The following is a 27,399-nucleotide window of genomic DNA, read 5'->3' on the forward strand; positions in this document are numbered from 1 at the left end:
TTTACAGCACAGAACCAATGAATAACATTTTGGAAGGTTTAGTTTGTTGTTTGGGGGGGTTTTAATATTGAGGTTTGATGCATAAATCGATCTTAAAATATTTCATCATGAATATTTCAAAGTCACCACAGAAGAGTACAACAAAAAGGCCATCGTTTCTTGAAATATCTGCAGACATTGTGTTTTTCCAGATGATATGATCATGTTTTTCTCACTCGAAGAGAGCAGCTACTGGAAAACCAGTGAGCTGTTTGACTTACTGAGGATTTATCGGGATAGACACCGGCTCGTAGCAGAGATGCCTTCCAGCTATCCACCTCCTCTTGGGAGTCACAGGCTAGCTCAAGGAAACGGTAATCCTTGTAAACATTCCTAGAACAAAGAGCACCACATTGTAAAACTAGCATTTTACTGCTCCGTATCATGCACACAGCATTTTAAATTAAAAATCCTTTGGGATCAGAAATTACTTGGTAATTGTTTTGGACAATAGAGTTTATGGGACAGGTGCTTGTTTAATAATAATTACATGGAGGACTTAAAAATATCTTAGAATGCTACAGCACAGCTCTGGAAATAATAATCATCCGAAAGCACCATGAAACTACTTAAAATCCATTTTCCAGCTTTTGCCAAAATGGAGCACTTTTAGGAAAAAATGGCTGTGGTGATGCAGAGGACAAACACACAGAGGCCACACCAACAAAACCGCACGTCTTGTGACTGATTGGTGCTGTAGCCAAAATAAATATCAAAATAATTAACGATGCAACTTTTCCCCCACGTTAAGTCCTTTTAATGCATTATATCCCCCTTTTTAGCTTTTAGACATCATCGGTAAAAGGAGAAAGAACACAATGATAATCAGGTATTTTAAACAAACAAAACAAAGCTCTGATGTCTGCCGTCATAGTAAGAAAACTGGGAGAAGTTTAAATATCACGTCTCGCAGGTAATTCATATAATTAGATAAATATAGGGAACCACTTAATGGAAGAAAAGAGAAAGGAGGAAAAATACATATGTAGGAAGGTGGTACTTGTAAATTCTCCAATAAATAGAGCAGATTTTTCCCCTTACGGTTTAGCCATTAGTTTCTGAATTCAAATTCTATATACAGACCAGACTGCTGTAAATTTGTCAGCCAACAGTCTTTTTAGGAAAGGCTACAAGCTCGTCTGACAAAGGTTAGGAAACCACATTTTGCTGGATCTCAACAGTTGCACAAGGATCAATCTTCTATCACAAGACTGTTTTCTTCCCTTAGCAAGCTATGGAGAAGGGGGGACAGGGGGTGTAGGGAAGGGTTGATGAAAATGACTTAACTTTCAAAGGCAGCAACGACAAAGGGTTCTTTGGTTTCATTATGCAACTACAGAGGTCATTTCTACCCCACATTCTGAGAAAATCAATTTTAATATAGAATCAGGAAATAAGGATACCATTATCACTGTCTGGACAAATTTCTTTAGCGTTCAGGGACTGGTGGGATTTCATGGTCGCGCTGCCGAAATACAACTGACTTGATGTAATTCCCACTCCCAGAAGCGCTCCCTTACCAACGATGTCACCAGACAGCTCCTAGCCCGACTTTTCGGGGCAGTCTCAGGAAACAGATGGGTAGAAAAATTGCAATTGAAGAGTAAGTGTTCGTGCCAGAGCGTGAAGAAGGTGTGACACCTAATCATTAAATTATCAGCCATGAAACCACAGGATGGCAACCGGTGTATACCCATTTCTCAACAGAAGGAAATCAGGGATTTTTAGCAAATTTATGGACAGCATTCAAAACTGCAAAGAATAAAGGACATAGTCAGATTTCCTTATGTTGGTGACGTAATTCTCACCAATTTCAATGGCTACATCTGAGCAGCCAGGCATGAGCGTGTTCAGCACCGGGCTTGCACTACTCCTTGCAAGCATCCGGATGAGGGATGCCACCGGAGCGCACTTCAGTGCCGCTCGGGGCACCACACCTGCATTTCCGCCCCAGAGAAACCAAAGGGACAAAGTGACACCCGAGGGTCAGGTCCCATAGTTTAGGGAAAGCCACTGATAGTGTGAACAAGCGAAGGCTCTACGGGTTTTTTATCGATTAGAAATGTAAAATTAAGCCTTTTTCTTCCCTGACTCCAAATGAACTAACCCTGCCTTAAGGCAAATAATAGCCTGGACGACCTCCTCGGATGCCATTATCTTGAACTGATGGCAAAGCACTTGAATCTTATTCAGTTTGCAATATTGTGGAACTCTGAATCAACATTTACTGAACAAAACAAAGAACTCAATAAAGATATAGAGAAGCAAAATGGAATCACCAGAGAGAAAAAAAAAAAACCCACACTTTAATTTATTGTTAGGAGAAACTTTTACTGAGATAAGTTTTTTGGCTAAGTTAAATAAGCAGCTATAACTGAAGGAAAAGGAAGCTGAAATGGTAAAAGGGTACTCTCAGAAAAGAGGACTAAAAATAACAATAGAGCAAATAAAGGCTGTAAAACACAGTGATAGGGAAGTTCCAAAAATACTTATCTGCAAGAGCAAAACAACATGACACCAGCTTGCAAAAACATTTTTTCAGGATTGTCATGTTATGTATTAAACTTTTTGGCATTTTGTGACTTGCTACATCAAGCGTAGCTGTATGAGAAGGGATTTTAGCCAACCGCTTTGAACAGACGGGAGCTGGTAGTCCTGCATTTCTTTCTCCGTATTTTCCCAAGGTCTAGGGACTCCCTATGGCCAAGCGACTGATGTCTCCGGCTCTCCAAGGCCCCTCTCGCTGTAGCATCTGAGGGCTCCACCATTTTGGTGTAGCTAATCTTGCCCCCCCACACCACAACGGAACACAGGTTTCAGCTTCACAGCATAAATGAGGAACTGAAGGACATAGTGAGCCGGAACACACAGGAAGCTTGCAGTAGGGTAGGGAAATGGATGCTTGCCTCCCAAATCAGCTTCCTTGCTACTAGACTTCCTTTACCTTCCTTTCTTTCTGAAAAGGCTCAAAGGCACAGGAAAAAAAGCTGAAGAAATTTCTGAAAAGAGTGTATCCTTTTTCTGTTACTAGTGGAATCTTACAAAAACACATTAACATGTTTTATTCATTAGGAATCCACTGGCGTCTCATGGAAAGCTGTAAAAACGTTCCTGAAAACAATTCAGATTTTCTGTTTGGTTCTCTCTTCCACTTTTTAAAATTGCTGAAGGCATCAGCACAGAAACAGTTACTACTCAATCCTCACCTACTTACTCCATATGGAATACAGTGAGGTCATATTCTCATTGTCATCTCTATAGCAGCTAAATGGGATGTTATACATCAAAGAGAATGATATAATACAGGATACCAAGAAGTAAAAAAGATGAACTCTCAACAATACAAATCTTGTTGATATCCAAGCATCTTTAAATCTAAGGGGCTGTAGAAACGAAACAGATATAATAAATGGGAACATGTCTAGAAGTACAATCTGCGTGCAACATTTCCCTTGAATATTTAACATTTTTTAAACGTGAACACATAAATGGGGAGGCTATGTACAAAGCTATATGCATATACCACATCTACCTATGCTGCTCCCTCCTGTAGTCTCATCATTGTAATTTAATATCCTGCATAGTACGTGAAAATATATCCATAGCGGCATTACTGGAAATTAATAAAATACTATTTGTTTTCCAAAGTGAAAAATACAAAAGATTACTATTTGTTATCTGCAGGTTTTATTACACTCTAAATAAATAAACAAACCTCAAGAACTGCACTCCAGAAAAACCACAATGCGATTGCTTATGGAGATGAACAGACAATTGGACTAGAAGTGTCATTTCCAATTCTGTAATTCCACACTCAGGACTTTATCTTCTCTAGACCAGGACCATTACTTGAAAGTGCAGCAAACACTCAGCTGAAACTTCACTTACTCAACTTCTTCGCTTTACTATGACCTTTGTTTCCAGCATACTGGATTCCTTTCCCCCATACATTTTAGGGCCCAACGTGAACTTTCTAATGCAGAAATGACTGTTAGATTGTCCATAGGTATTTCTTTAACCTCTCCCATCACAGAAGAATCCTAACATGAAAACGCAGGAATGGAGTAAGCTATCTGAAAGCGTACAAGAGCAAATGGAAAAGCAGCAGGTAAGTTTGAAGACTGAGCCCATCTTTGAGTTACTGGGATTCCTGTCCCGCTAGTCCTGAAAACTGGCCTGTCAACATGGCGTAGGGAAGGTTCTAGAAAACAATTGAACTATACAATCCAGGACCAACAGGTGATTAACACACAACTGCAAATCACAAAGAAAGAGCTTTCTAGTTACCTACTACGCTGGAGGCAATACCAGTAGGTTTCCCTCTACAGCAGTTGCACATCGAAACTGCTTGCTGTCCGAGGGGACTCAACTGCTGGGCCTCAAGATGGATAGTATCTCTCACAATTCCCTAAAGCTAACGTTGAATATTTATCTGCCACAAACCTGGAAAGATGTTAAGGGCAACCACTGCAGACACATTACAAAACCAGTTGATACACGGGCATATGTATTAATGCATATCCACGTATCTGTGCTGTATGTGCACGTAATTTTTCTTCCCATAGAGAGAAAATACAAACCAAGATTAAATGAAGATGCGTTTATTCTTGCCAGTATGAGACGAGACAAAACAGCAATTACAGAGGAAGAATATTGGTGAGATTTTAGAATTGTGCCTATAAGACACTTTAATACTCCAAAGAACACAAAACCACTTTTAACTTTTAACTTGCCCCAAAACAAGTGAAGCCACTCACAGACTGAAGATAAAGGGATATCTTGTTTTACGGGTATTTCAAACAACTGTACTTATCATCTCAAACATTTTTTTGGTAAATATCTTGTCTTTTTGTTAGGATGCAAGCAGAATTAAAATGAACATTAAAAATCTAGAACCAAACGCAAATCAGCCCAATTTTATTTCATGAAAACACAAAAGATTCAATTCTTAGGTATTTCTAATTTGATTGAAACTGAAATCCTACAGAATATGAGTTTCATAAATAATCACCTAAGATGAAAAAAGGGAGAAAATAACAGAATCCAGATACTCCAAATATACATGCACGATCGAGAAAGGTGATCTTGGATGAAACTCCACTGTATGTTCTCCACTTATTCAACCTGCAACTCCACTGTATACACTCTGCTTATTCAACCTTAGTCTTAGTTTACCACTTTAGACACTTGGAATTCCACAATGGCCGGTTTGCATGTAGGCACTATTTTCCATACAAGAAAGCTCTACCAGAAGCTCTGCAAATCGTATATTTTAAAGAAACAAAACTGACCATCTGCTCTGAGTTAACAGCAATGACTAACATTTTCTATCAAGGCGTGCCATTTCAGATCAGTCCAATGTGAATGTTAATTAAAATTAACTACACATGTCTCTGAAGATTTTTTCTTAATATCCAGAAAAGCCGAAGAGTCAATGTTGGAAACAATGTCGGAAACAATGTCATGAAATAACTGCACTTAGGGATTTTACCACCTAACTTACGGAAGCGGTCTCCCAGAACTAGAGGGATCTCTTCAAGTTCACATACACAAACACAGTTTTGAGGTGAAAATGAAGAGAAGATATGCTGATCAGTATATAGCCAAACCTGGACAATGAAGTATCTGGAGTTCTGTATGTATTTCAAAACAGAATGGCAGCCAAAACTAACATCACATAGGCCAAAATCGGCACTGGTAACAGTAACTGGCACTAAAACATTCCATAACTCCCAGGAGAAGAAGGTTTGATCATTTTTGTGGTGAGGGATAGAAGCCTGTTTTGGAACCTGCCTTGGGGCCACACAGATGCAAAAGCTGCTCACAGCTGTCAGAGCCTCATCACGCACGGAGGGACCGTGTCTCCTGCTCTGGTCCTCTGCTTCTCTGGATGGGGTAGCGGGACCCAAAGTAGGGTCTCAGTGAGCAAGCGAGGTTAAGCTGTCCTGCAGGACAAGTCAAGTTTACCAGCCATGACTTAAGCCCATGCTTACAACGCACGTGTCTCTGGTAGGTGTCACCAATGTTTCAGATCCCACACAATCACTTAGGGAATTTTCCTGAAGTACAGTGTAATGATTATATTTAAGGTATGGGTTTGGCACCACTGTTCCTTCCCCCGAGAACCCGTTTTGGGTCTGCAATACCAGTTTTAAATCTCAATACCTACACCGCCTATCTACCATACTATGTTTTACTTATCATACAAAGAAATCTTGTCAATAATGACAAAAAGGAAAATTCCAGGAAAAAAACCCCAATTTTTAAATTTTTTTTTTAAATGGAATGGACTTGAGGGATAAAGGCTAGTTATTTCTTCAGTTTGTATATTTTTCCTACTTTTAAATATTGTACTCATGAGCAATCTTAGAAGTTTGTTTACAAATGTTAGCAGCTTCTTTTCTAGATTAAATCTGTGGGGGTTTTTAATTAAATAGATTCTCATTCTTCCATTTCTAACAGAGAGGGCTCTGAATAGCCTACAGTCCAGTTCTTCCTGGGGCTTAACTTTCTGAGTAATTCAAAAACAGTAACTAAACATACACATCTCATCTTAGGCTTTCTCCTCTAGCCTGGCTTCCATCCAACACCTCCTCTGACCCGGTCTCCTTTCACTAGTTCCCTTTATTTTGGCTCTCGCCCAATTTTCCTTATATATGGATAGCAGTTAACCAGTTGCTGTCCATAAGAAGAAATTCAGTACTTAAAGCTCTAGTACATTTGAGTCCCAGAGAAGACTTGTGCTCCATCCCCTTCTAGAGCAACACTCAAACAACAACATGCACCCAAAATAAATACCGTCATACCTTTCACTCCATAAACATGGCATACTTTCCTGGGTCTACCAGACAACAGTTTTCTTGTGCAATATGATTCCTGACAGTCAAGAGTGTACTCAGGAGTCAGTAGCTAAAATTTATCATCTGGCAGTTCTATTTCCAGTCCTATTGTGTGCCCTCAAAACTTGCTTTTGATCACTCTCCTCTTGACGTTCATCTGTTTCTCAGATGAAGGATCTGTTTCTCCAATGAGCCTGCCCCAGACGGGCAGCTCCATGCAGGGATGGTACGTACGGTTGCTACTCCCAGTCAGCATTGGTAGGAAAGGCCTGAAAATTCACCAACTTGACAAACACTTCAGCCTACTACCATTGTATAACCCCAAAAATCTTTACCTAGTAGAGTCTCTTCTCCCATGGAAGAGAATGTATTCATCTCTCCAGACTTGGAGAAGAGGTGGAAAGGAAGCTTTTTCTCTGCTTGTAGCAAAAGAAGAGAGTTTTCACTCTTTTAAATAAAGGAGGAATGATGAGAAGTAGCATTAAGATGGAGCTGTAACACAGTAATACAATTTATTGACCAATACAACCAGGAAAAAATGCAACTACTCTACTGCAAAGGACAACTTTAGAACAACACAGAATCTAGTAAAAGTGCCCTGTGGATCCTGTAGTTAACTGGGCAAGATCATGAGAAATAATGACGGCTTGCCCTTCTTAATTAGGGAGAGATGGGACCATTGCATAGATCCTAAAGGGAGGCACATTCAAGACTACAGGTTCTTGTCCTAGACTACAGTACTTAGCTAAAAGAAAAAAGCACCAACCAGCAAAAAATTGTTACAGGAAATAGGTGTGCAATAGGCAAAGTGTTTGCAATGAAATCCTAGAAAGAAAGTAAACTTTGTGGCATGGGCAGGATTTGTTTTGTTCGTTCTTGAACTCTGCACAGGAGTCTCACACATCCGTCGATGAAGACATCACAGGTTAATCTACTGTCTGTAAGCACAGGCGCTGACAAAAGCCTCTCTCCTCCATTCTTAGCTCTGCTTAAGAAAGCCAATCGGCAGCTACATCTACACATCTTCACATTATGTTCTACAGCTGTACTGCAAACATTACGTTTTTTCCTACAGTACAAGTATTTTCAAATATTTTTTAACATATTTGATCTCTTTTCCAGGCTAAAAGACTTGGCAGCAGTTTACCGTGAAGGAGAAAAAGATGGTCAACACTAAATAGCGCTCATTTTCTTGACAGCTTTGGGTTTAGACTCATACTGCTTAACCCTACAGCTCAACTTCAGTTGCTTAAAAGGCAGACTCATGTAGATGGACACGGCCAAAAATGATCCAGGAGTCAAAGGGCACTCCCTCTAACATATACGTTGCTTTAATACATAGTGCTGCTAAGTTGAGTAAACTAGAGGAGTCCAACTCCAAAGGTCTTCCATGACGTCTATAAATTAAGTAGATTGTCCCACTCAAAAACTAAATAAATTATTTACTTTACTGAAAAACAAAACTCAACCCACATTCTTCAAGCAACGCTATAGCTATTTCACACCAAGATTTGTCCCTTTTTTTTTTTTTGCAAATTTTAATTGAATTATTTCACAATGCAGCCTTTTCATAGGCATGCAGTTATGTTCATTTCATGAGAATTTATCTTCACTGTGAAATCAATCGTCACAGTCTCCATTTACTATACATTACCAAGTCACATTTGATTCCTGTCAGGGAACTGTTGACTTCTGCAGTAAATCAAAATGACAGATACTGTTAGTTTCCTTCTGCATCTATCCCCAAGCCTCAGCTAACTCAAGATGGTTTTTCCTTCTATGCAGCGAAATGAGCATTTTCCTGGTAACTATATTTCAGAACTGGAAAGGTTTTCATAAATGGAAAAAATGCAGTGCATAATCCAGGAAACTATTGAAATGTACAGTATCAGAAACATATGGCTGCAGCAAATACCTATGCAGTGAGGGGCTGGGAATGAAAACGAGAACAGGCTTATTAAAATTCTTCTCCTAAAGCGATTTTGCTTGAAAATTAAAATACTTTGATTGAACATTAAGAAAGTTTGCATGGTCAATGAAAAAAAAATGCTGCAGATTATGGGGAAAAAAAGAGATCCAGAATAATCTCCATGCTATCATAGAAGCTGGAACAGATGATTTTGCCTTTGTTCTTTAATGATCTACATCTTAAACAGCCAAATGGTTCTATAACCAGAACCCTCATGCGGGCAAACTCAGAAACAGAAAGCTGATTTCTTTCTCAATTGCTAGGGCTTTTTTTAATTTAAAAAAAAAAAAAAATCCCCGCCAAAAAAACAAAAACACTGAAAAATCCCCCCCCAAACAACAACCAGCCAGAAACTAAGTTTCATTTTCACATGAGTTTTGAAAAGCAAGCCATATTCGCGCACGCATTCAGAAACCAGAAATCAACACATTAGCATAAAGTAAAATAACGTCGAGATTCCTAATTTCAACAGATCTTTAGCGATTCCCTGTTTCAGTTTCCTGAAGGATCTGTGACAGGGAAAAATGTCCCAAGTTGAGGGCCGGATCACTTTACCCGAGCCCCAACATCCCTGCTTCTGCTGACACAATCTATGAATTTAGGAGACAGCGGAAAGTGACACCAAACTTGTTTTGACCAATTTGTTCCAGCAGGCAGACTTTTAGAAATATCAAAAATCAGCTGGTTTGTAGTAAGAGGAATCGGCGTTGTAATTAGAATTCAGTAAGTATTTCTTCAGGAGCAAGTTCTGCCTCCTTTTAAGCTGGAAGACTGTCTTTGTAAACAGCCTCTCCCAAGGCAAAGTTATTTTGTCGTCTTAACACTGTGCTGTCATGTCTTAACATACCCATAGAGATCTAAGGATGTTTTTAGAGCAGCTTGCTCTTAGAGGGCCTACTCACAGCCCAGATGGGCAGGGTTATTACAGACATGGCAAACATTTTAGACATCCGATTTTGAAATCCTCACTGTCCAGAGTGTGTAATTCAGTGAAAATGTGAATGTGCAGTTTTATAACGCCCAAATAAATCCCCCAACTTGCCAATGGAAAGGCATGCTTCTCTTGGATTTTCACAGCAGTTCCTCGATTAAGATGATGAAAATACTCAAAGCCTTTAGCCAAAACAAGGGAGAAACAATGAGCTAAAATTAACAGATTTTTCATGGAAGGAACTTAATATGTACAGCTGATATCAAGCCACCAGGACAAAGCTATCTTTCTTGACTGATGTACGTGCAATGTACGCACACATCTAGTGCAGAATAATCAGAATTACGTTAATTTCCAGCATCTGAAGATCACTTATGTTTTTAAAACATGACAAGTTTTTCAAAGCTTTTTTTTTTCCTGTGCTCCAGAAATGCAAGTGGTCATGTGTTTGAAATCTTATTCCCAGCAAGTATGTGTGCGACATACTTTCAAAGGGCATCTCCTGGCAGACAATGTCCACATGTAGCCTAGCTGAGATGTCAGCAGATGTAGGCAAAGCCTTCACGGGGTAGTTCAGAGCGAGACTCACATTGCGTCCTCATGTTTCTGGGGCCAGCAGAAACTTGACAGCCCAGAAATCCTGTGCTTCGCTTGTGCTTTGCAGGAGGGAGGGGCATCCCTTGCTTCTGGAAGGACTATTTCTGGCCAGTTCAGGAGTAACAACAGCTGGGTCCGCAGGGAGCCACATCCAGCCCTCAGCATCTTGAACAACATCTGAATGTATTGCCAAACTTTGGCGATGCAAGGGGGGAGCGGGTGTGAAAGGACGTAGCAGAAGAGAAGAGGGAAAACAAGGGCATCTATCTATGCTACCACTACAATTCATTTTACTTATTTTCCTGAAAAAGAACTAACAGAAATTGCACCTTATCTGCTGAAAAGCAATTACACTGCGACTGCTGCAAACGCAACTCTACTCTCCAGTAAAAATAAAAAAAATTTAAAGATTTACAGGTCGCTTATATGTCTTTAAGTGTTGTCATGTTTCCTTGACTTATTTACGCACAGTAATCTGAATTGATTATGCATCAGGAATAGGCTTCCATAGAGTACCCGCACAACTTAAATCAGAGGATGGAGTCTGAAAGGAGAAATATGAGGCAAACACTACAAAGCAAAGATTCTAATTAATTAGGGAGGCAGACGAATCTCATTTGTTCTCCATTCAGCAGTATTTAAACCCAAACAAACAACAGAATGACTCCCAAGATCACAGACGGGCAAGATTTTCCACTGGAGAAAGTGAAAAGCTATGACGCTTTTGTGATTTACACCAGTTGAATCTGGTCACAAGGTACAGAAGTCATGAATGTTTTGGTAAGCTTAGGTGATTGCCAAACAAAACAAAAATAGGATCAGGAGATGATTATTCAGCCATAGAGAAGAACTAGATGACTAATCACGGAGCTGTTTCACCCAGTGAGTGGCTAGGAGGACGCTAACCTTTCATCCCAGGGTTATGCAACAGCAAAGCAGCAGATAAATCAAAGGCATCAAGGTCTTTGTTCACTGAACGTAGTGGAAATACCAGAACTGCACTCCCAGTTATTAAATTGTTCAGCTAGATGCAGTTTAATAGAAGCATCTGCAGAATAGCACATTAATAGCACATTTTCTTACCTCTGCTCTGTGTTAAACAATGCAAAGATATGTTTGCTTGACATGAAGCTCTTTTCAACATCTCGCACTTTCAAGTTGTCCAAAGGAAGCATATACTTCTTCTCTTTTTCCTAGAAAAAAACAGATGAAAACAACCTTAAGTGAGAAGGCTCAAAGAAGCCTGATCTCAGCAAGCTCTGTTTAGGTGGTGATGCCTTCAGTACATTTATGATTGTAAGAGAATATCCGAAATTGAAATGTCTGCTTATCTTTCATCGGCATACCTGCAACAGAAATGAAACCTCAGTTCTAGTTCTGGTTCTCCTGACCCTTTTAAAACATTTCCATACAAAAATTCCGTCTCAAACACATAAGCATATACATTTGTTATTCTTCATTCCTCTGAATTCTAAAAAGAAAAGGGTCAGACATAACTAAAACAAAAGTATCTAATCAATACAGAACTCTTCACCATGTCTGCGTAGCAACTGGAGTCGCCTGTGACATAAAATTAAGCTCTATCTAGAATTACTACTATTAATTATTTAGGGGTGGCACTTGATGACCCCAGGAATAAATTTTCATTCCTCTAGTGGAAAATGCAAAAATAACACAAACCAATCAAAATCGTACCGTTGTCAATCAGATCATGTCAAATCATATAATTGCCATACACCATACACAAACAAAACCAGACTCTCATCTCTCCGGCTTGTTCTCCAAACAGTGGGAATGATATATTCACTCTTGCTGCAGCCAACTCTTTCTGCATTTTCGTCACAACTCTCGTTACAGCACATTCTCATTTGCAGCACAATCACTATCATTTCATTTGCTTCTTGTCACTCCAAATTAAGGACTAGTAACACTCTCAAGCTACGTTATGATGTCAGGGGGAAAAAAAAGCCCTAGGATTATTAGCTGTTCCCATTGTGTTAAACCTCCTTGAAGTCCTCGTACCGATGGATAAATGAGGGCAAAACTCGCCATTTTGTTCTGCAAATACACCTGATACTATGTAGAAGCGAACCAAAGACAAGAGGGGCAACACTGGCATGCTCACACCCTCATTCTGGTTTTGCGCATCACATTAAAATTGCTGACAAGGGCACTGACACAGTACAGAGCTTAACAGCTTTCACAGGCCATTAAGGTACTGATAACGATACGTGGCTGGACTAGATGATCTGAAAGGTCCCTTCCAACCCAAGTAGTTCTATGATTCTATAAGGCTGGTGCCATTATCATGTCAGCAACGGAGTGGGGAGAGGATTTATGCCCTGGAATTTGTGCAGCGGTTACCAAATGGGGTTCTCGTGAATTTGGCTACCCAATGACTCTACGGAAGTTCAATAAATCACCGAAGTTGGAAAACTTAGGATTCCTTCACAGTCCCTTATCTGCCAGCATGAAGCAAGACTGACTATTGTCTGTCCAGCCATCATCAGAACCAGCTGTAAAGTCTACCACCCATCTCTGGAGAACTGGGAACTGGGACATCACTTACCACGGTTGGCTCAAGTAAGAAATATGCATGTGATAATAGTTTATTGTATGCCATAAAACAGGGGAAAAGGGACAAACCAAACTAGGAATCATTGTTCTCAATACAGATTTCTCCCAGAAGAAAAACACAAAAGTAACTTCCACTGCACAGAACTGGAAGAAGCCCTAGACAGACTGAGCTGGGTGTACTGCGAGGGCAGATGCAATTCCAGTTGGCTAAGCTTCAGCCGATTGCAAAACTGAACTGGATGAGAACAGACCGAAGAGTGAAACTATAAAAATACAGTGATGCGTCCAACAACGGCTCACTTTCCTAGACAGCTTCATAACAGCTCTCACTAGAGGAGAAAGCATATTTCAAAGGCCCTTCTGGAAAAGCATGGTTTCTACTGTCTTGTTTTGTTGAATATAAAAGTTATCAAATCCAGGGTGGGAGTATTAAATAAAAAGTATCTGATGGATTTTCAAACTGCCTCTAGCTTAGCCATCCTAGAAATTATTACCCACCAAAGATCATACGTATGTCTATTCTTCACTCTCTTGGCTAACAATTCCAATGAAGGACTTTAGCTTTGTGCTAGTCTATAGCTAATTATCACAGTTTCTATCTATATTCTGTTTCCGGGGAATATATAGTCTCTGAACCTTTGGGGCTCTCCCTGAAGGGAGAATATGCTGTCATCCATTCAGTAAATATTACCACTGCGATAAATAAAAATAAGCAAAGTAAATTCATAATTTACCAGTAAAAAAAAATAAATAAATACATAATAGCAAACGAAACTAAATAAAGAATGTGTACATCAGATATTTATGTATAAACATTAGAAGCACACTGTCCTCTAACACTTATTTTTATTGATATGATCTGTTTTGATATCATAAACTTATGTCCTATATAGTTCTGGTAGCATTTAAAAGGTAAGAGTGCGTTAGCGTTGCTGCCATGACAAAGTGACACACACTTGAAAAAAATCCTAGACTATAATTTCAGGAGATCTCATATTAAACTTTGTATTAAAAGCGAATAATTTTTTTCAGTCGAAAGCTGGACTGCGTAGTAATATAAGATACTTTGTTTTCTATTTCAAATATTTAGGCCAGGTTATACATTAAAAAAAAAAATCTTTGGGCAGAAATATCAATGTTATTTATTTCCTCATAACTCAGAAAAAAAACTAGATTACCTTAATTTTTATTGTTTAAAACTTATCTTTCACTATTAAAGAAAATGCTTATAATGATTTACTATTCAATTACCAGGAATTTAAGAAGTTTCTGATGAAAGGTTTGTTCTGACAGACGCTGTTTACTGACAAACCAAGCAACCAACAGATGAGTAAAAATAGAAACCGATGAAAAAAACGACACAAAGAATCTGATTGTCTAAACAAAAATTCCACGAGCGGGAAAGATTGATAGATGTTTGATGCCAAACTGTGAGAAAGTGTTTCTTCTGCAGCCACCAGGAAAAAGGAAATGCCTACTGAAGGCTAAGAAGTGGTTGGTATTTATTTACGTGGCCTCCTACCCACATGCTGAGATGGAGCAGTTTCCAAGAAAGGGAAATCAGAGGGTGCCTATGCTTGAAGCGAACACAGATGGCATGTCACACATGGGAGATCAGACCTAAATACTGCTTAATTCCAGGAGAAAGGTATTACTGCAACATCCAAGCGTGGCAGCAAAACCCATAGCAACTTCTTTTTTTCTTTCCCCAAGCAAAGAAGGAAAAATATGTATAAATGGAGCACGATCTAATTCACCAGCAGACGAGCCTGGTCTCGTGGGAGGTGTCCCTGCCCACGGCAGGGGGGTTGGAACTAGGTGACCTTTACTGTCCCTTCCAACCCGAACCATTCTGTGAGCCCAACATCATTTCAGCCTCAGATCAATTACTATTATGTTATGATGTTACCGTTTTCTCAACTCCTGCTTAGACTTCGGCTGACCCAGCTCATCTTAAGGTCCACCATGCGGTGGGAGCAGCGCCATTCGGTCAGCGAGCAGCACCTGGGCAGGACAGGTGTCAGGAAGAGCTGAAGGGCCACCATCCAGCTGTTACCACCTGCAGAACGCTGTCTCTGGCAAGCATTACTTGTTGTCTGGCAGCCTCGTCAGAATCTGCTGATTTACGGAAATGGTAAAGACCAAACCTCCAAGCTGGAAGGTATAAAACATCAGCTTACCCAAAAAGCTTTTGAAGCTGATCCAACATCAGCTGGACCGCTGAGGCTTTTGTGCTGCCCGGTGTGATACAGGGGACCCTACACTGTGAGGGAGGAGGAAGTATGGGCGTGCTCACCCTCAGCTAGGCACCTTACGTTCTTTTCTTTTGCTCATAGGTGCACAATATTAAGAGTTACAGGTTGTAAGTTACAGAGTATTGTGTCCAAGTTCTGGGCTCCCCGGTTCGAGAAGAACAGGGAACTGCTGGAGAGGGGACAGCAAAGGGCCACCAAGATGATGAGGGGACTGGAACATCTCTCCCATGAGGAAAGGCTGAGGGATTTGGGTCTTTTCAGTCTGGAAAAAAGACAACTGAGGGGGGATCTTATCAATGCTTATAAATACTGAAAGGGTGGGTGTCAGGAGGATGGGGCCAGGCTCTTCTCAGTGGTGCCCAGGGACAGGACAAGGGGTAACGGGCACAAACTTGACCATAGGAAGTTCCATCTCAACATGAGGAGGAACTTCTTTCCTTTGAGGGTGGCAGAGCCCTGGCACAGGCTGCCCAGAGGGGTGGTGGAGTCTCCGTCTCTGGAGACGTTCCAAACCCGCCTGGACGCGTTCCTGTGCCACCTGCTCTGGGTGACCCTGCTCTGGCAGGGGGTTGGACTAGATGATCTCCAGAAGTCCCTTCCAACCCCGGCCAGTCTGTGAGTCAGTGAAATCTTATGACTTGAATGGTGAATAAATGAATTAACGTGATAGACTAGTCTGGGCAAAAGGGGATTGAGCCCTTGCTTGTTGTGTTTGTTTATTATATTTCTTAATGAGCTCATGAAATAAAATTTAAATCACAGAGTATGTCGTCCTGTAAATTTGAGAGATCCGAACAGACCTTGACATATGGCTGGGCAAAAAAAGCTCCAGCCGGGACTATCTGTGCATGTTTCCCACCCTGAGAGGCTGACAGCCTAAGAAACAGGGAATGTATGAAGCCTGGGAGGAATGGGGCTAGGCACACTTCTACGAGTGACAACATGCACATAACTGTGGGTCCAGTTTGTCCCCCTCAGCATTTGTTCTTTTTTATTTATAGATTTTTATTTTTATAATGGGGCAGAGAACTTAAGCGTGACATGAGGGGGAAAAACCAGCACATGCTGATCTCATGTACAGACTTTGCCTCTCGTTTTTCTGTATGGAGTACAGGAGAAGGAAAAAGCAGGAGGGAGCACGGCCCATTCCCGTCTCTGTGCTATGAAAAAAAAATCCCCGTAGTGCACCTTAGAAAAACAAACCAACCTGCTAGCCTGGGGAGGCCTTCCCACCCTTGAGACGATGTTTCACCACTCGTGGGCATAAGTAGCGCTCACATCCTTAATGGACTAGTTCTGTTCTCTGACAGGCGAGTAAGCTGCCAGGAACTGACAGCATGATGTAAATATGCCATATTACAACTGCCCCTTCCTTCTGCAGTGTTTAAATGTACTAAAAATAAATACCGCTGAATTCCAAAATGGAACAAGGGATGCAAAAAATACAACAGCATCTCCCCTTCCCCCCGGCAAGGTCTCAGCCAGCACTTCCAAGCTAATGAACTTCATTTTCAGCCAGGGGCAGAAATCATTCTCTGCTTTTGGAACTTTGTAGGCTCCGTCAGAACAGCCGCCTAGAAACCTTGTACACAATGTCAGCTAACAGGATTATAAGGGGAACAGATTTCCTTTGCTTCAAAGAAAAGAGATTGTTAAATTACTTCATCTTCTTCCAGTTATCAGAGATGATTCTTGTTTTTATTTGTCACTTTGAGATGGCTACTGCGCAACAGTGGACAAACTCTACTCATCTTTTGCTATCCTGAGGAACAGAAGCAAAATTCATGCAGGACAACTGAAATATATGATGCTCAAATACTGAAAGACGCGTCTGAGCCTGAGCATTGCCCTAATCGCACTTCCAGTTACATCATGGGGAATTGAGCTGGTTTGCTCACCCCTTTGGAATGCTTTTTAGGACACCAGTTGCCAGCTGGGGCTTCATGACACCAACTAAACACTGCCTATACCGACTGTGGGGACCACAAGTCCAAAGAAATCAAGCTCCCAACTGGAAGTGCAGGCCACACTGGAAAAGTTGGAACAAAGGCTGGTTTACAGCAGGATTCATTCCGTGCATCATTTGTACTGAAAATAGGAGTCTCAAAAGTAATTACTGTGCACTGATAGCAAATATGGGTATCCATGAAACGCCTCTGTCATTAGTATTAACAAGTATTAGGCATTAATCATAGAATCGCCCAGGTTGGCTGGGACCTTTCAGATCATCAAGTCCAACCATCAGCCTAACTCTGACAAAACCCATCACTAAACCATGTCTCTAAGCACTGTGTCTGCCCAGCTTTTAAATACCTCCAGGGACGGTGCCTCAACCACTTCCCTGGGCAGCCTGTCCCAATGCTTAATAACCCTTTCGGTGTAAAAATTTTTCCTAATATCCAGTCTAACCCTCCCCTGGCGCAACTTGAGGCCGTTTCCTCTTGTCCTATCACCTGTTCCTTGGGAGAAGAGACCGACCCCCACCTGTCTACAACCTCTTTTCAGGGAGTTGTAGAGAGTGATACTGAACCACTTTAAAATCATAAACTGAGGACGGACAGCTTTGAATTGAAGCTTAAGAACAGCAGACAATAAGGCTGACATTTCTGCCCCCGACACAGATTGCCAGGACCAGCACTGTACCACTCTATTTGTTTCCATGTCGGTAATTCAGGACTAACACTTACTGACTCGCAGGCATCGTGCTAGATTTTTTTTTTTTGTGAGCATCTAGAGATGGCAGCGAGATGAAGATAACCTGCAATCAGGGTTCTAAAATGCGTAGGTGGAACACCAAAGCCGAGCCGCTACTTGGCAAAGCAGTTAAGCAGCAGAGGCAGAAAATAATACCAAAATGAAGATGCTCTACAGTACTGTACTCTCTTAGATGGCTGGATCCCTACCCCCATTTTACAGACAGGAACAGACACAAGAGGCAGTGGCTTGTGAACCCGCTGAGCCAGAATGATCTATATTAAAGGGAGGAGAAGAAAAAATAGGAAGCATAAGAAAAAGCTGGTGGTGGGCTGAAACTATGCCCGTTTGCTCCTGAAAAGGAAAGGCTCAGACTTGTTTACACCTAGAAGCTGCTGTCACTGCCAGTGCAGAATAGCCTGTTCTGAGGCATCTGATGAAAATGCAAACTATTAAGATGCCTCATAGCAACTTTTATAGTATCTAAATCAACATCCAAGAGTTAACCATACTCTAACTTTAAATACACCCGAGAGAATTTTACTGTGTTTCTATTTCAGTTTATTTTTCTCTCTCAGTTTAGAAAGCCGCACAGCATCTTCACAATGGTCTCTGCTTTACCACACTCAGCTTTAATGCACACTCTGAAAAATGAAGCACGAGACACTTCCATATTACTGCAAACTTTTGAAGAAAAACAAGGCAAGTTATTTTACTACAGGCAACTCAGCAATGTGGGATTCAGACCTGAACATGCTCCTGGGTACAGCTGTAGAAAACATAATTCTAAACCGCCTATAAAATGAAGAAGGAGCTGCTTTAACAGAAAAACAATGCATACATAAACATCCTAACCTTTTTATGAAAAGCACAGCAAAAGCATACTTAAGAAGTTGCAGATGACAAGACCATATTTCTTCAACCTATGCACCTCTCCCTCCAGTCTTCTACCATCAACTAACTCCTATGTGATTTTAGCTGTTGATAATAAAGGACTGAAGCCAAGCACTTTTCCAAGAGTTTCTTTTCTTTGACTACTGAAACCAGATTTACACTACCATAGATTCCGATTCGTCAATAAAGCCAGCCGCATGGGCATCAAGAAGCACTCTCATAAGGCCAAATGATTCCCTACGTGCTCAAGTGGAAATTTTCAGACAAACTTTAGGCAGAAATCGAAAAATAGTTTGATTATCTCACTCCCTGCGACTCCTCCGCAGGCTGGTGCATTACACCTCCAGGATGCTCTAGCATTCCCCTTCCTGCTCTGCACTCACTGTGTGCCAGGAGAACTCTGTAGCGGCGCTGCACCCCAATGGATGTACGTTACCTAGAGAGCAGTTTAATTACATGCATCTACAGTGACAAGAATGATCCAGTATGACAGGTGTGTATATAGGTGATATAGGTGTGCACATATAATTAAATACTGACAGCGACACAGAAGAACCAGTATGCAACATATAAGAGGAACAATTCTAGGAAAATGCTAGAGGAAAAAAAAAGCGAGCTCTAAATTGAAAATCTCAACCCAAAAATGTGACAACAACGTAGGGTGATAAGTCAGACTATTAGAAGAAAGGAGCACATGGCACAGAGCACAAACAGCAAATCTTCTATTCCCTCAGCGTTACAAGATTTTACCCTCTGCCATGGTGGAGGATTAATGGGTTCCTTATACAATTCAAAGCTGAAAATGCCAAACCTGAAATTACAGCTCAAACAGGAAGATCTGATGATAGAATCAAGCTATTTCAGGTTTGAGCTAGTAACTTTTTAAATTTTGCGTGTTTAATATCTTTTCTAGGCAATTAAAAGCCCTCCTGGCACTTAGGATTTTAAGGGAATCTTTACTAAACTTTTCTTTACATATCTGCTTGTTTTTCCCAATCTTTTCATACCTTTTCTCACAACTTATTATTAAAAAAAGATAAGGAGGTGTGTTACATCTCTGGTATTTCTTCTGCATTCAGCTATAGGATTAAATCGGATGCTAATGTTAAATCAGTCCTTGGTCTTGCCAGCCATTTTACAGTGTGTTATTCATTTCCCACAGTGTTTTTCTCTCATAAGGACCGGTATTATATTTGTTTCTACACTTTCTTTCTGCACATACTTGTGCAGAAACTAGGAACAGAGCCACAAGATTTCACAACTCCATATTTGAAACACTTCATCCTTTCAAGAAATGATCACTGGTGTCCTTCTTGAAAGGAGTTTACTATCCTGCTACATTTCAAGACTTCACAGAACGAGGCCAATATTAGGATCTCCCTACATCACTATTTTCATAGAATCACAGAATGGTTCAGGTTGGAAGGGACCTTAGAGATCACCTAGTTCCAACCCCCTGCCCTGGGCAAGGACACCTCCCACCAGACCAGGCTGCTCAAAGCCCCATCCAGCCTGGCCTTGAACACCTCCAGGGATGGGGCAGCCACAGCTTCTCTGGGCAACCTGTTCCAGTGCCAAATCTTACAGCACAACTATCCAACTTTAATTGAGGTTTCACAGGGAGCTGAAGCTGCAGTTTGCATTCATGCAGCACACACCAGAGTAGAACCTCACAGCCCGCCTGCTCAGAGCTGGGCAGCCCTGAATCGCTCCTTCTTCTCCTCGCCTGGAGGAGAAAGATGGGTAACAGCACACAACAAGAAACAACCAGAATGCTCAAGGAATGGCTGCGCTGAGCGACCAAGCTGTCCTCAAGCGGGAGGTAACGAACCTGCTGCACCAAGCTGCCTGCACAGCAGTCCCCACATTATGGTACCCAGATCAACAGCTTTCCAATTATCCATCTCTCATTTCCCTCAATAACGAGCAGTGGCTAAGCAGGCATCCCATTGTATAAGTGCAGACCCTGAATGGCTGGATTTTGAAAAAAATAAAAATAAAATCCAGTTATTTCGCTGGTATTCCCTGTGCCTTTACATAATCAGGGCATCAAATAGAAGTGTACTAGTTCCTGGAATACAGAACAAATTCACCATGATTTAAGATTGCCTCTCTTCAAAAGAGGTGTTTATTTTCACAGGTGGAAGGGCGGGTCTTTCACTGTTCTGTGCTGTGGGGATGTGCTGTCAGTAAAAGGATCAATCTGAGAAAGGGCCTGATGAAGAGGAAATCTCTGTTTAGCTCCTATTAGTTAGGATCTTGAAAGGTCATTTTGAATTTGGGAAATCTTGTCTGGGAAAGAAGCCAGCAATTCCTCTGAACTGAAGTGGTGCTGGCATTTAACATTGAGAGAAAGCCCTGACTGATGAACCGGTTGACAGTCTGGAAAAATTCTGCTGGATGTGTCTAGTGGCTGCTCTGAAGGTGGGGGGGGGGGGGGAAGTATCCTTTGACCTTTTTATCCCTTGTAATGAAGCCTGCTTGTGACAGCTTGTTTTTCTCTACTGGTACTCAAGTTTTTAGTTTTCACACTTCACCTACTGCAGATCATCCAACAATCACATGGGTTTGTAGGAGCGATAGCGCAGGATGAAGGGCTTTGTTGCAGCGCGTCTGTGCTGGCAGAGGACACAGAGTGACAATGACATACCAGTTCTTGGGAGATTTGGCTTTTCAGATGGGTACAACTTTCCATTCACACGGTTTACAATTTTGCTTATTACATATATATGTGTGTGTATACAAATACTCTTATATATACGTACACACACAGACTTTTTGGTGGTGGAATTTTTTTTTCTTTAAATAAAAAACATAATTCCTAAAACCTATTCTTTTTGAATAGAAGCACAGCTCAGATTTCAGTCTTGAGAAGGTGATGTCTGGGCAGATGAATCTCTTCAGTTCTAACAACCTCTTGCATTAGGAATGCTAAATTAACATTGAAATAAACCAATAAGTTTAACTCTATGTTCAGCTTCCTGGACTCCCTTAAATGGCACATAAAAAGTGAGCCTCTTGTTTATAAGCCTCCTGCAATTCCTTGGTAGGTACATGAAGAAGATACACCACCCTTGTTTTCTGCTGGAAAGGCATTTCTTAGCTTCTAGCTTTTCTGAATGCATTTCAGTTTCTATGAAACGAATCCTAGAAAAGCTCCAACTTAGGAAGCCACCAGATACTTTTCTTTGGGTACCAATCGAAGTATCTGGAGACACACTAGATCCTTTGTGTGTGCGCATGCGTGTGGGGGGCGGGGGGGAATAATCCTTCTTACTAAAATCAAGATGATAAATATGCAATTACATAATTATGTAAAAAACATTAAGCAGGATTTTTCTGAGGCGACACATCTGTCTCTGCAAGAGTCCTGAAGATGCAACAAAATAGACACACACACACACGCAAATTAGTTCATGGCATTTTTGCTGCCCTACTTGCTTGTTATCATTAAAAGCTTTCAGACAGCAATCAATTTCACTGTGGTGAAGATTACTGCAAAATGCATTAAGAAGTTCACGCCTGTGGCAATGGTCACCGAAAATATTTTGGAAAGCATCCCAGAAGTATAAGACTTTTTCCAGACATCCGAGAGAAACTCTGCTATGACAGAGCTTCTGGTGTCAAGGCTTCTCCCCCAACACCCCTCTTTTTTTTTTTTTTTTTTTAATAGCAGCATTTTTTAGAAAGGTACATTTCAGCTTTTTTTTTTTCTTTCTTTCTTTTTTTAAAATTTTTTTTAAGCAAGCCAAGATACTTGGATCATGGAAAACATTAACTTCTGAGACAACTGTCTGAAGATATCTCCTTCCTTGCCCTGCATAATATGTATAAATATACGCTGCCTTCTTAATTTCATCAAAGAAAAACTGTTGAATTATAACAAAAGAGTGAGAAAACCACCTGATTACTCTATCATAATAACATTTCTGGGTTTTTTTGTAAAATAAGTAGCCCTGGGGATGTTCCTGTATTAAATAAACAAAGAAAACTGAATATACCATAATCATCAAGCACTATTCCTACTTTATATCAAGAACATTACCATCAAATACTAAGTGACATATGCCATCAAGGGATGTGGGTTTTGAAAGGTGCCTCATATTTTGATAAAAGATATCTTAAAATAATTATGGTGAAGTACAGGCAAACCTGCAGCCCTCTGCCCTTGGAAAGTAATAGCCAGTAGGTTGAAGCATTAATCAGGAAGACTGCTTCCATGAAGCTGTGGTCCAGACTGAAACACTGCTGGAAGCTCATAGCCAAAGTTGTTCCTCAAACTAGCCTTAAGCTGTCTTGGGTTTTAACCCTCTGAAGACAGAGGTCGCTTCTCAATGTACATTATCTGTCCCAGTAGGTACTTGAATGTGAGTGGGGACTGTAGACTTTATTAACTGAACTCAGAAAAAGGAACCTGACAAGGACAGGCATGGAAACAAGGAGGAAAAGGTTAGTAGAACATCCATGACATCATGAAACTATTACACCTTCGAAAAAAGAGCTAGAGGACAGCAGCAAAAGATGCAACATCAAAGCATTCTTTCAAGCTACTGTCATTAAAAATGTGACAGCAAGGTGCTAAGCAGTGTTAGTCTACTACCGACTCCTGCTGGGGAGGAAAGTGTGTGTAGGAGAGCTGGCAAACATGGTGGTCTTCAATCTGCAGATGCTGTGTATTAAATGAAAATGTTCAAGTGCCATTCACCCGCTTTTTCCAGACAACAGCATGTTGGTTTTTCACATGTGAATGCATGTACCATGAAGGACACTGGACACATAGTGTTGATCGTGCTGCTCAGCTGTTGACTTGCACCAGCATGCAGAAAACAGAGGTCCTGTTCCCTTAGGCCACCCTACGGGAAAAGTACATCAAACTTACAACATACCTTAACAACACACAACTGAAACATAGGGACAAGTTCTGCTGCCTTGGCCACATGCTCCCTTGAAATGCCATGGCAGATGGTGAACTCAGACACAGGCCAGCAGGAAGTGCCACAGTTTGGGGAAGCTTAGAGAAGCACCTCTGGAAGGGAAGAGACATCCTCAAATAGAAGTGACCACCACTGCTCAAGTGTCATCACAGAATCACAGAATGATCGGGGTTGGAAGGGACCTCTGGAGATCATCCAGTCCAAGCCCCTGTCAGAGCAGGGTCACCCAGAGCAGGTGGCACAGGAACGCGTCCAGGCGGGTTTGGAATGTCTCCAGAGACAGAGACTCCACAACCTCTCTGGGCAGCCTATGCCAGCGCTCTGCCACCCTCAAAGGAAAGAAGTTCCTCCTCATGTTGAGATGGAACTTCCTATGGTCAAGTTTGTGCCCATTACCCCTTGTCCTGTCGCCAGGCACCACTGAGAAAAGCCTCTGTATTTTCACTGCTCTTCTGTGTGATGGCAGAAATTGATTAATTTTTTGACAGATCACCTTTGTCAGTTCCATACATGTTGACTTTGTGTCATTGCTGAATCACAGAGATAGGAGAATACCCATGCACCAAAATCTTATAGACCATCAAATACTTGTCACTGAAGGCAGTTCTCCTGCAGACCAGTGCAGACAACGCTTATGTCCAGTAACGGATTATCCAAACCTATGTTTTACATCGGGGTAGAACAGAGCGCCCAGCCAAGAAACAGGCTAGTGAAACATTCTGCAAGCATAAACTTCAAGCAAATTTTTGGTCATGTGGTATTAGTTTCTCTACATTGGGGGCGACAGCAAGATCGTGCACTGCCGCAACTGAGCCCTCGGAACAAAGCAGGACTGGCACTGTGCAGCGAGAGGCACCGGAGGGAACTGGGGTGCTGGAGTCAGGAGACAACATCTGCGACGCTGCTGGCTGCCAGATTAATTTCCACTAAAGCAGCCACAAAGGCTCAGTCAACCAGAGACTCCATCATCATTGCTGCGAGCAACGAGCACAGAAACTGGGCAATGAGAGGAGCTCTCAAGAGCATCAGCACCTGGGAGGAGGAGGCATTTCCCTGGCTTCTGTATAGTGGATGAGGTCTTCAGTAATTGCCAGATTAAGAATTTCACAGCTACATTCTTTTGCTATTGCAAAATAACATCCTTACTAATAATTAAAAAATATTTTTAATTGGGTTTTCTTTTTTACTTTTCTCTGTATCTCTGCCAATCCAAACTAACATCAAACCTTGTCTTTTCTTGCTATGACATTTAAAAATATGTCATTTCTCCTCTGTATAAAATAACATCATATTTAAAGAATTCCAGTTCTCCCTTGCCTGGATTCCTGCAACCCAGTGTTATTCTGATTCATAACTAACACCCTCTTTTATTCCGCACCGTTTGCTTAGGGAGGAAAATACAAATTGAATATACAGTTGTGTAGACTAGAAGTTGTGTTAAGATGACAAACACCTGCATTCATTTAATCATCTCTGTTAAGATACTGTCAGTTGGACTCCCCAAGAACACAATTAGGGAAGGAACTCTTTCCTAAGAAAAAAAAAAAAAAAAACACAAAACAACTCAAACCGATGATCAAAATAGCTGTAAGAACTATCTTCAACATGCTCTAAGAATTTGCAATGAGCAGCTTGGATAGCTATTGTTGAAGTTATATTATGAAAATAAGATTTTAAAGAGTCAATAAACAAGATGTCAGTTTTTGCCGCAGCAGAACTGTCTATACATGCTTAACCTCAGCTGTTTCAAATAACCTACGAAACATACAACATCTTAGAAAGTCTCCAGGAGTTTTAGAACTATAAACAAGCGATGACAATGCAAGAGGTAATGACATGATCGCAAACGCAGAAAAGACAACAAAAAAGGTGTATTGAAATCTGAAAGTTGAAACACGCCTGCAAAAACATTTGATTTTTTTTATAGTGTACAGTTGTATTGCAGAGCAGAAAGATAACACCTCCGCTTCTCTGGAAGCAAGTGAAATATTCATTAGGAAATGTAGCACTTCCTCAAGAACATAGGGCTGCATCAATGCTGACTCAAAATACTGCAGACTATCAAGACACTGGCCTTAAACTTGCAGGGCACTATTATATTTGTAGAGAATCACTCTGAAGTACGTACACTAATTCTACACAACTTTGACATACGGCACTGAATTCCCAGACAGTCAGTCAAAGTTCTGGGCAGGAAACCAAATTCCATGACTTTTTTTTTTTTTTTTTTTTTGCTTTAAACACTATGTCAAAACACTCCTATTACTTGTGCTTTGAAAGATATACTCCATTACTCCTTAATGTCGTTAGCTTTTACAGATACTGCAACCAACAAGGAACTGCTGCTGGAAAAAATGTATTACAACTGTTTTCTAACACTGACATATTGAGATTGGTTCAACATGAAAGAGGCGCGGTGACAATAAAAATGCAAGTAAGAAGACAACTAATTTACAAATATAGGTACCAACTTGAATTTCAGCAAGGAATCTGGAATAGTGAAACAAACTATCAAGTACTAAACCCCCCCAAGCGTATAATTTTCCACACATAAATTCATTCTAGGACCGATTCTGAAAACTAAGTTCATGCAACCAAGCCTTACTGGGGGAAAGCATCTCAGTATTACTCAGTGAACTAATTTCACACGCAGTGATTCCTAATATAATCCTGTAATGCATTCTAAAGTAATAAAGAATAACATTTTAGACAAACGTTTTTTCCACTCATTTTGTTTTCAAGACACTTAAAGATACAAAGTAGGGAGGACAGCTTATTGCAAAGTCGTCTGTGCAACACCAATAAAAAATACAATTAAAGAAAACAGTTCATTAAGTCCTCCCTCTGCCCCCATCTCAATATCGAAATAAAATGTTCATTAAACATATTCCAAGTCTGCCTAAGAGCTATTTAAACATCACATTAAGCAATTTGATTTTCTGTAATCCATTTTTTTTTACATTTACATCACCCAAACTCAATGTATATTTTAATTATTTTCTCAATTCATTCGTTTTGCTGAAATAACATTCCCTCCCCCTTTGAGAATATTCCCAAGGTTATAAAAACTAGATTGTCTAGCAGTTTAAATTTGTTTTAAAGGTCTAATAATATATTATACTGAAATAGTTTGAAATAATGACGGGTTTATACTAATACATTACCAACCTATATAATTACTAGTAAGTTCCAGGAAAAAAGTACATGTCAATAGACAAGGCTAAATGCATGTATATTTGAATAAAATACATTACAGAACTCTTGCCGTTACTTAAAAAAAAAAAAAAAAAAAAAAAAAAAAAGAAATCCTAGCAAAACCAAGTGTTACAAGCTTGGAAAATTTACAGTTAAAAGAAATTCACATTCCCTAATGGAAACGGAATACCTCAAATACATTTCAATCGACCCTGAAATTGCACTTTAGAACTGGGGAGGGGGAGAACCTAATTCAGACAGGGGGGATAATACACTTTTGTCTCAGAACACAAAACCAAGATTTTTAAAATCAAATTCATTTGATAGCTTCACAGAGCCTTTCCAGGAGAACCCCAATTGCCCTCACTGTTCTTGCATTCCCTTCCATTTCCCCACACACGCCCCTCACATCTCCTGCTGAGCACGTTTGGTGCGAGAAGGGTTTGTAAAGATAGGAACTACTGAAATGCCAAGA

At 40.6% G+C, this 27,399-nt stretch overlaps 1 protein-coding gene across 9 annotated transcripts in view; it reads right to left on the reverse strand.

The window, feature by feature from the left end:
• DNM3 (dynamin 3) overlaps positions 1-27,399 on the reverse strand; it is a 181,477-nt gene that overhangs the window by 57,651 nt on the left and 96,427 nt on the right. For all 9 annotated transcript variants that reach the window (XR_010072176.1, XM_063343211.1, XM_063343210.1 and 6 more), the window contains 2 exons: positions 11,459-11,568; positions 261-372 (listed from right to left, as the gene is read on the reverse strand). Coding sequence is in view for 8 of the 9 variants with exons in the window: in XM_063343211.1 (XP_063199281.1) it covers positions 261-372; positions 11,459-11,568 (222 nt within the window). In the remaining variant the exon portion in view is untranslated. The remainder of the gene's footprint in view (positions 1-260; positions 373-11,458; positions 11,569-27,399) is intronic.

The sequence above is a fragment of the Chroicocephalus ridibundus genome, chromosome 8, assembly GCF_963924245.1.
Source record: "Chroicocephalus ridibundus chromosome 8, bChrRid1.1, whole genome shotgun sequence".
NCBI lineage: Eukaryota > Metazoa > Chordata > Aves > Charadriiformes > Laridae > Chroicocephalus > Chroicocephalus ridibundus.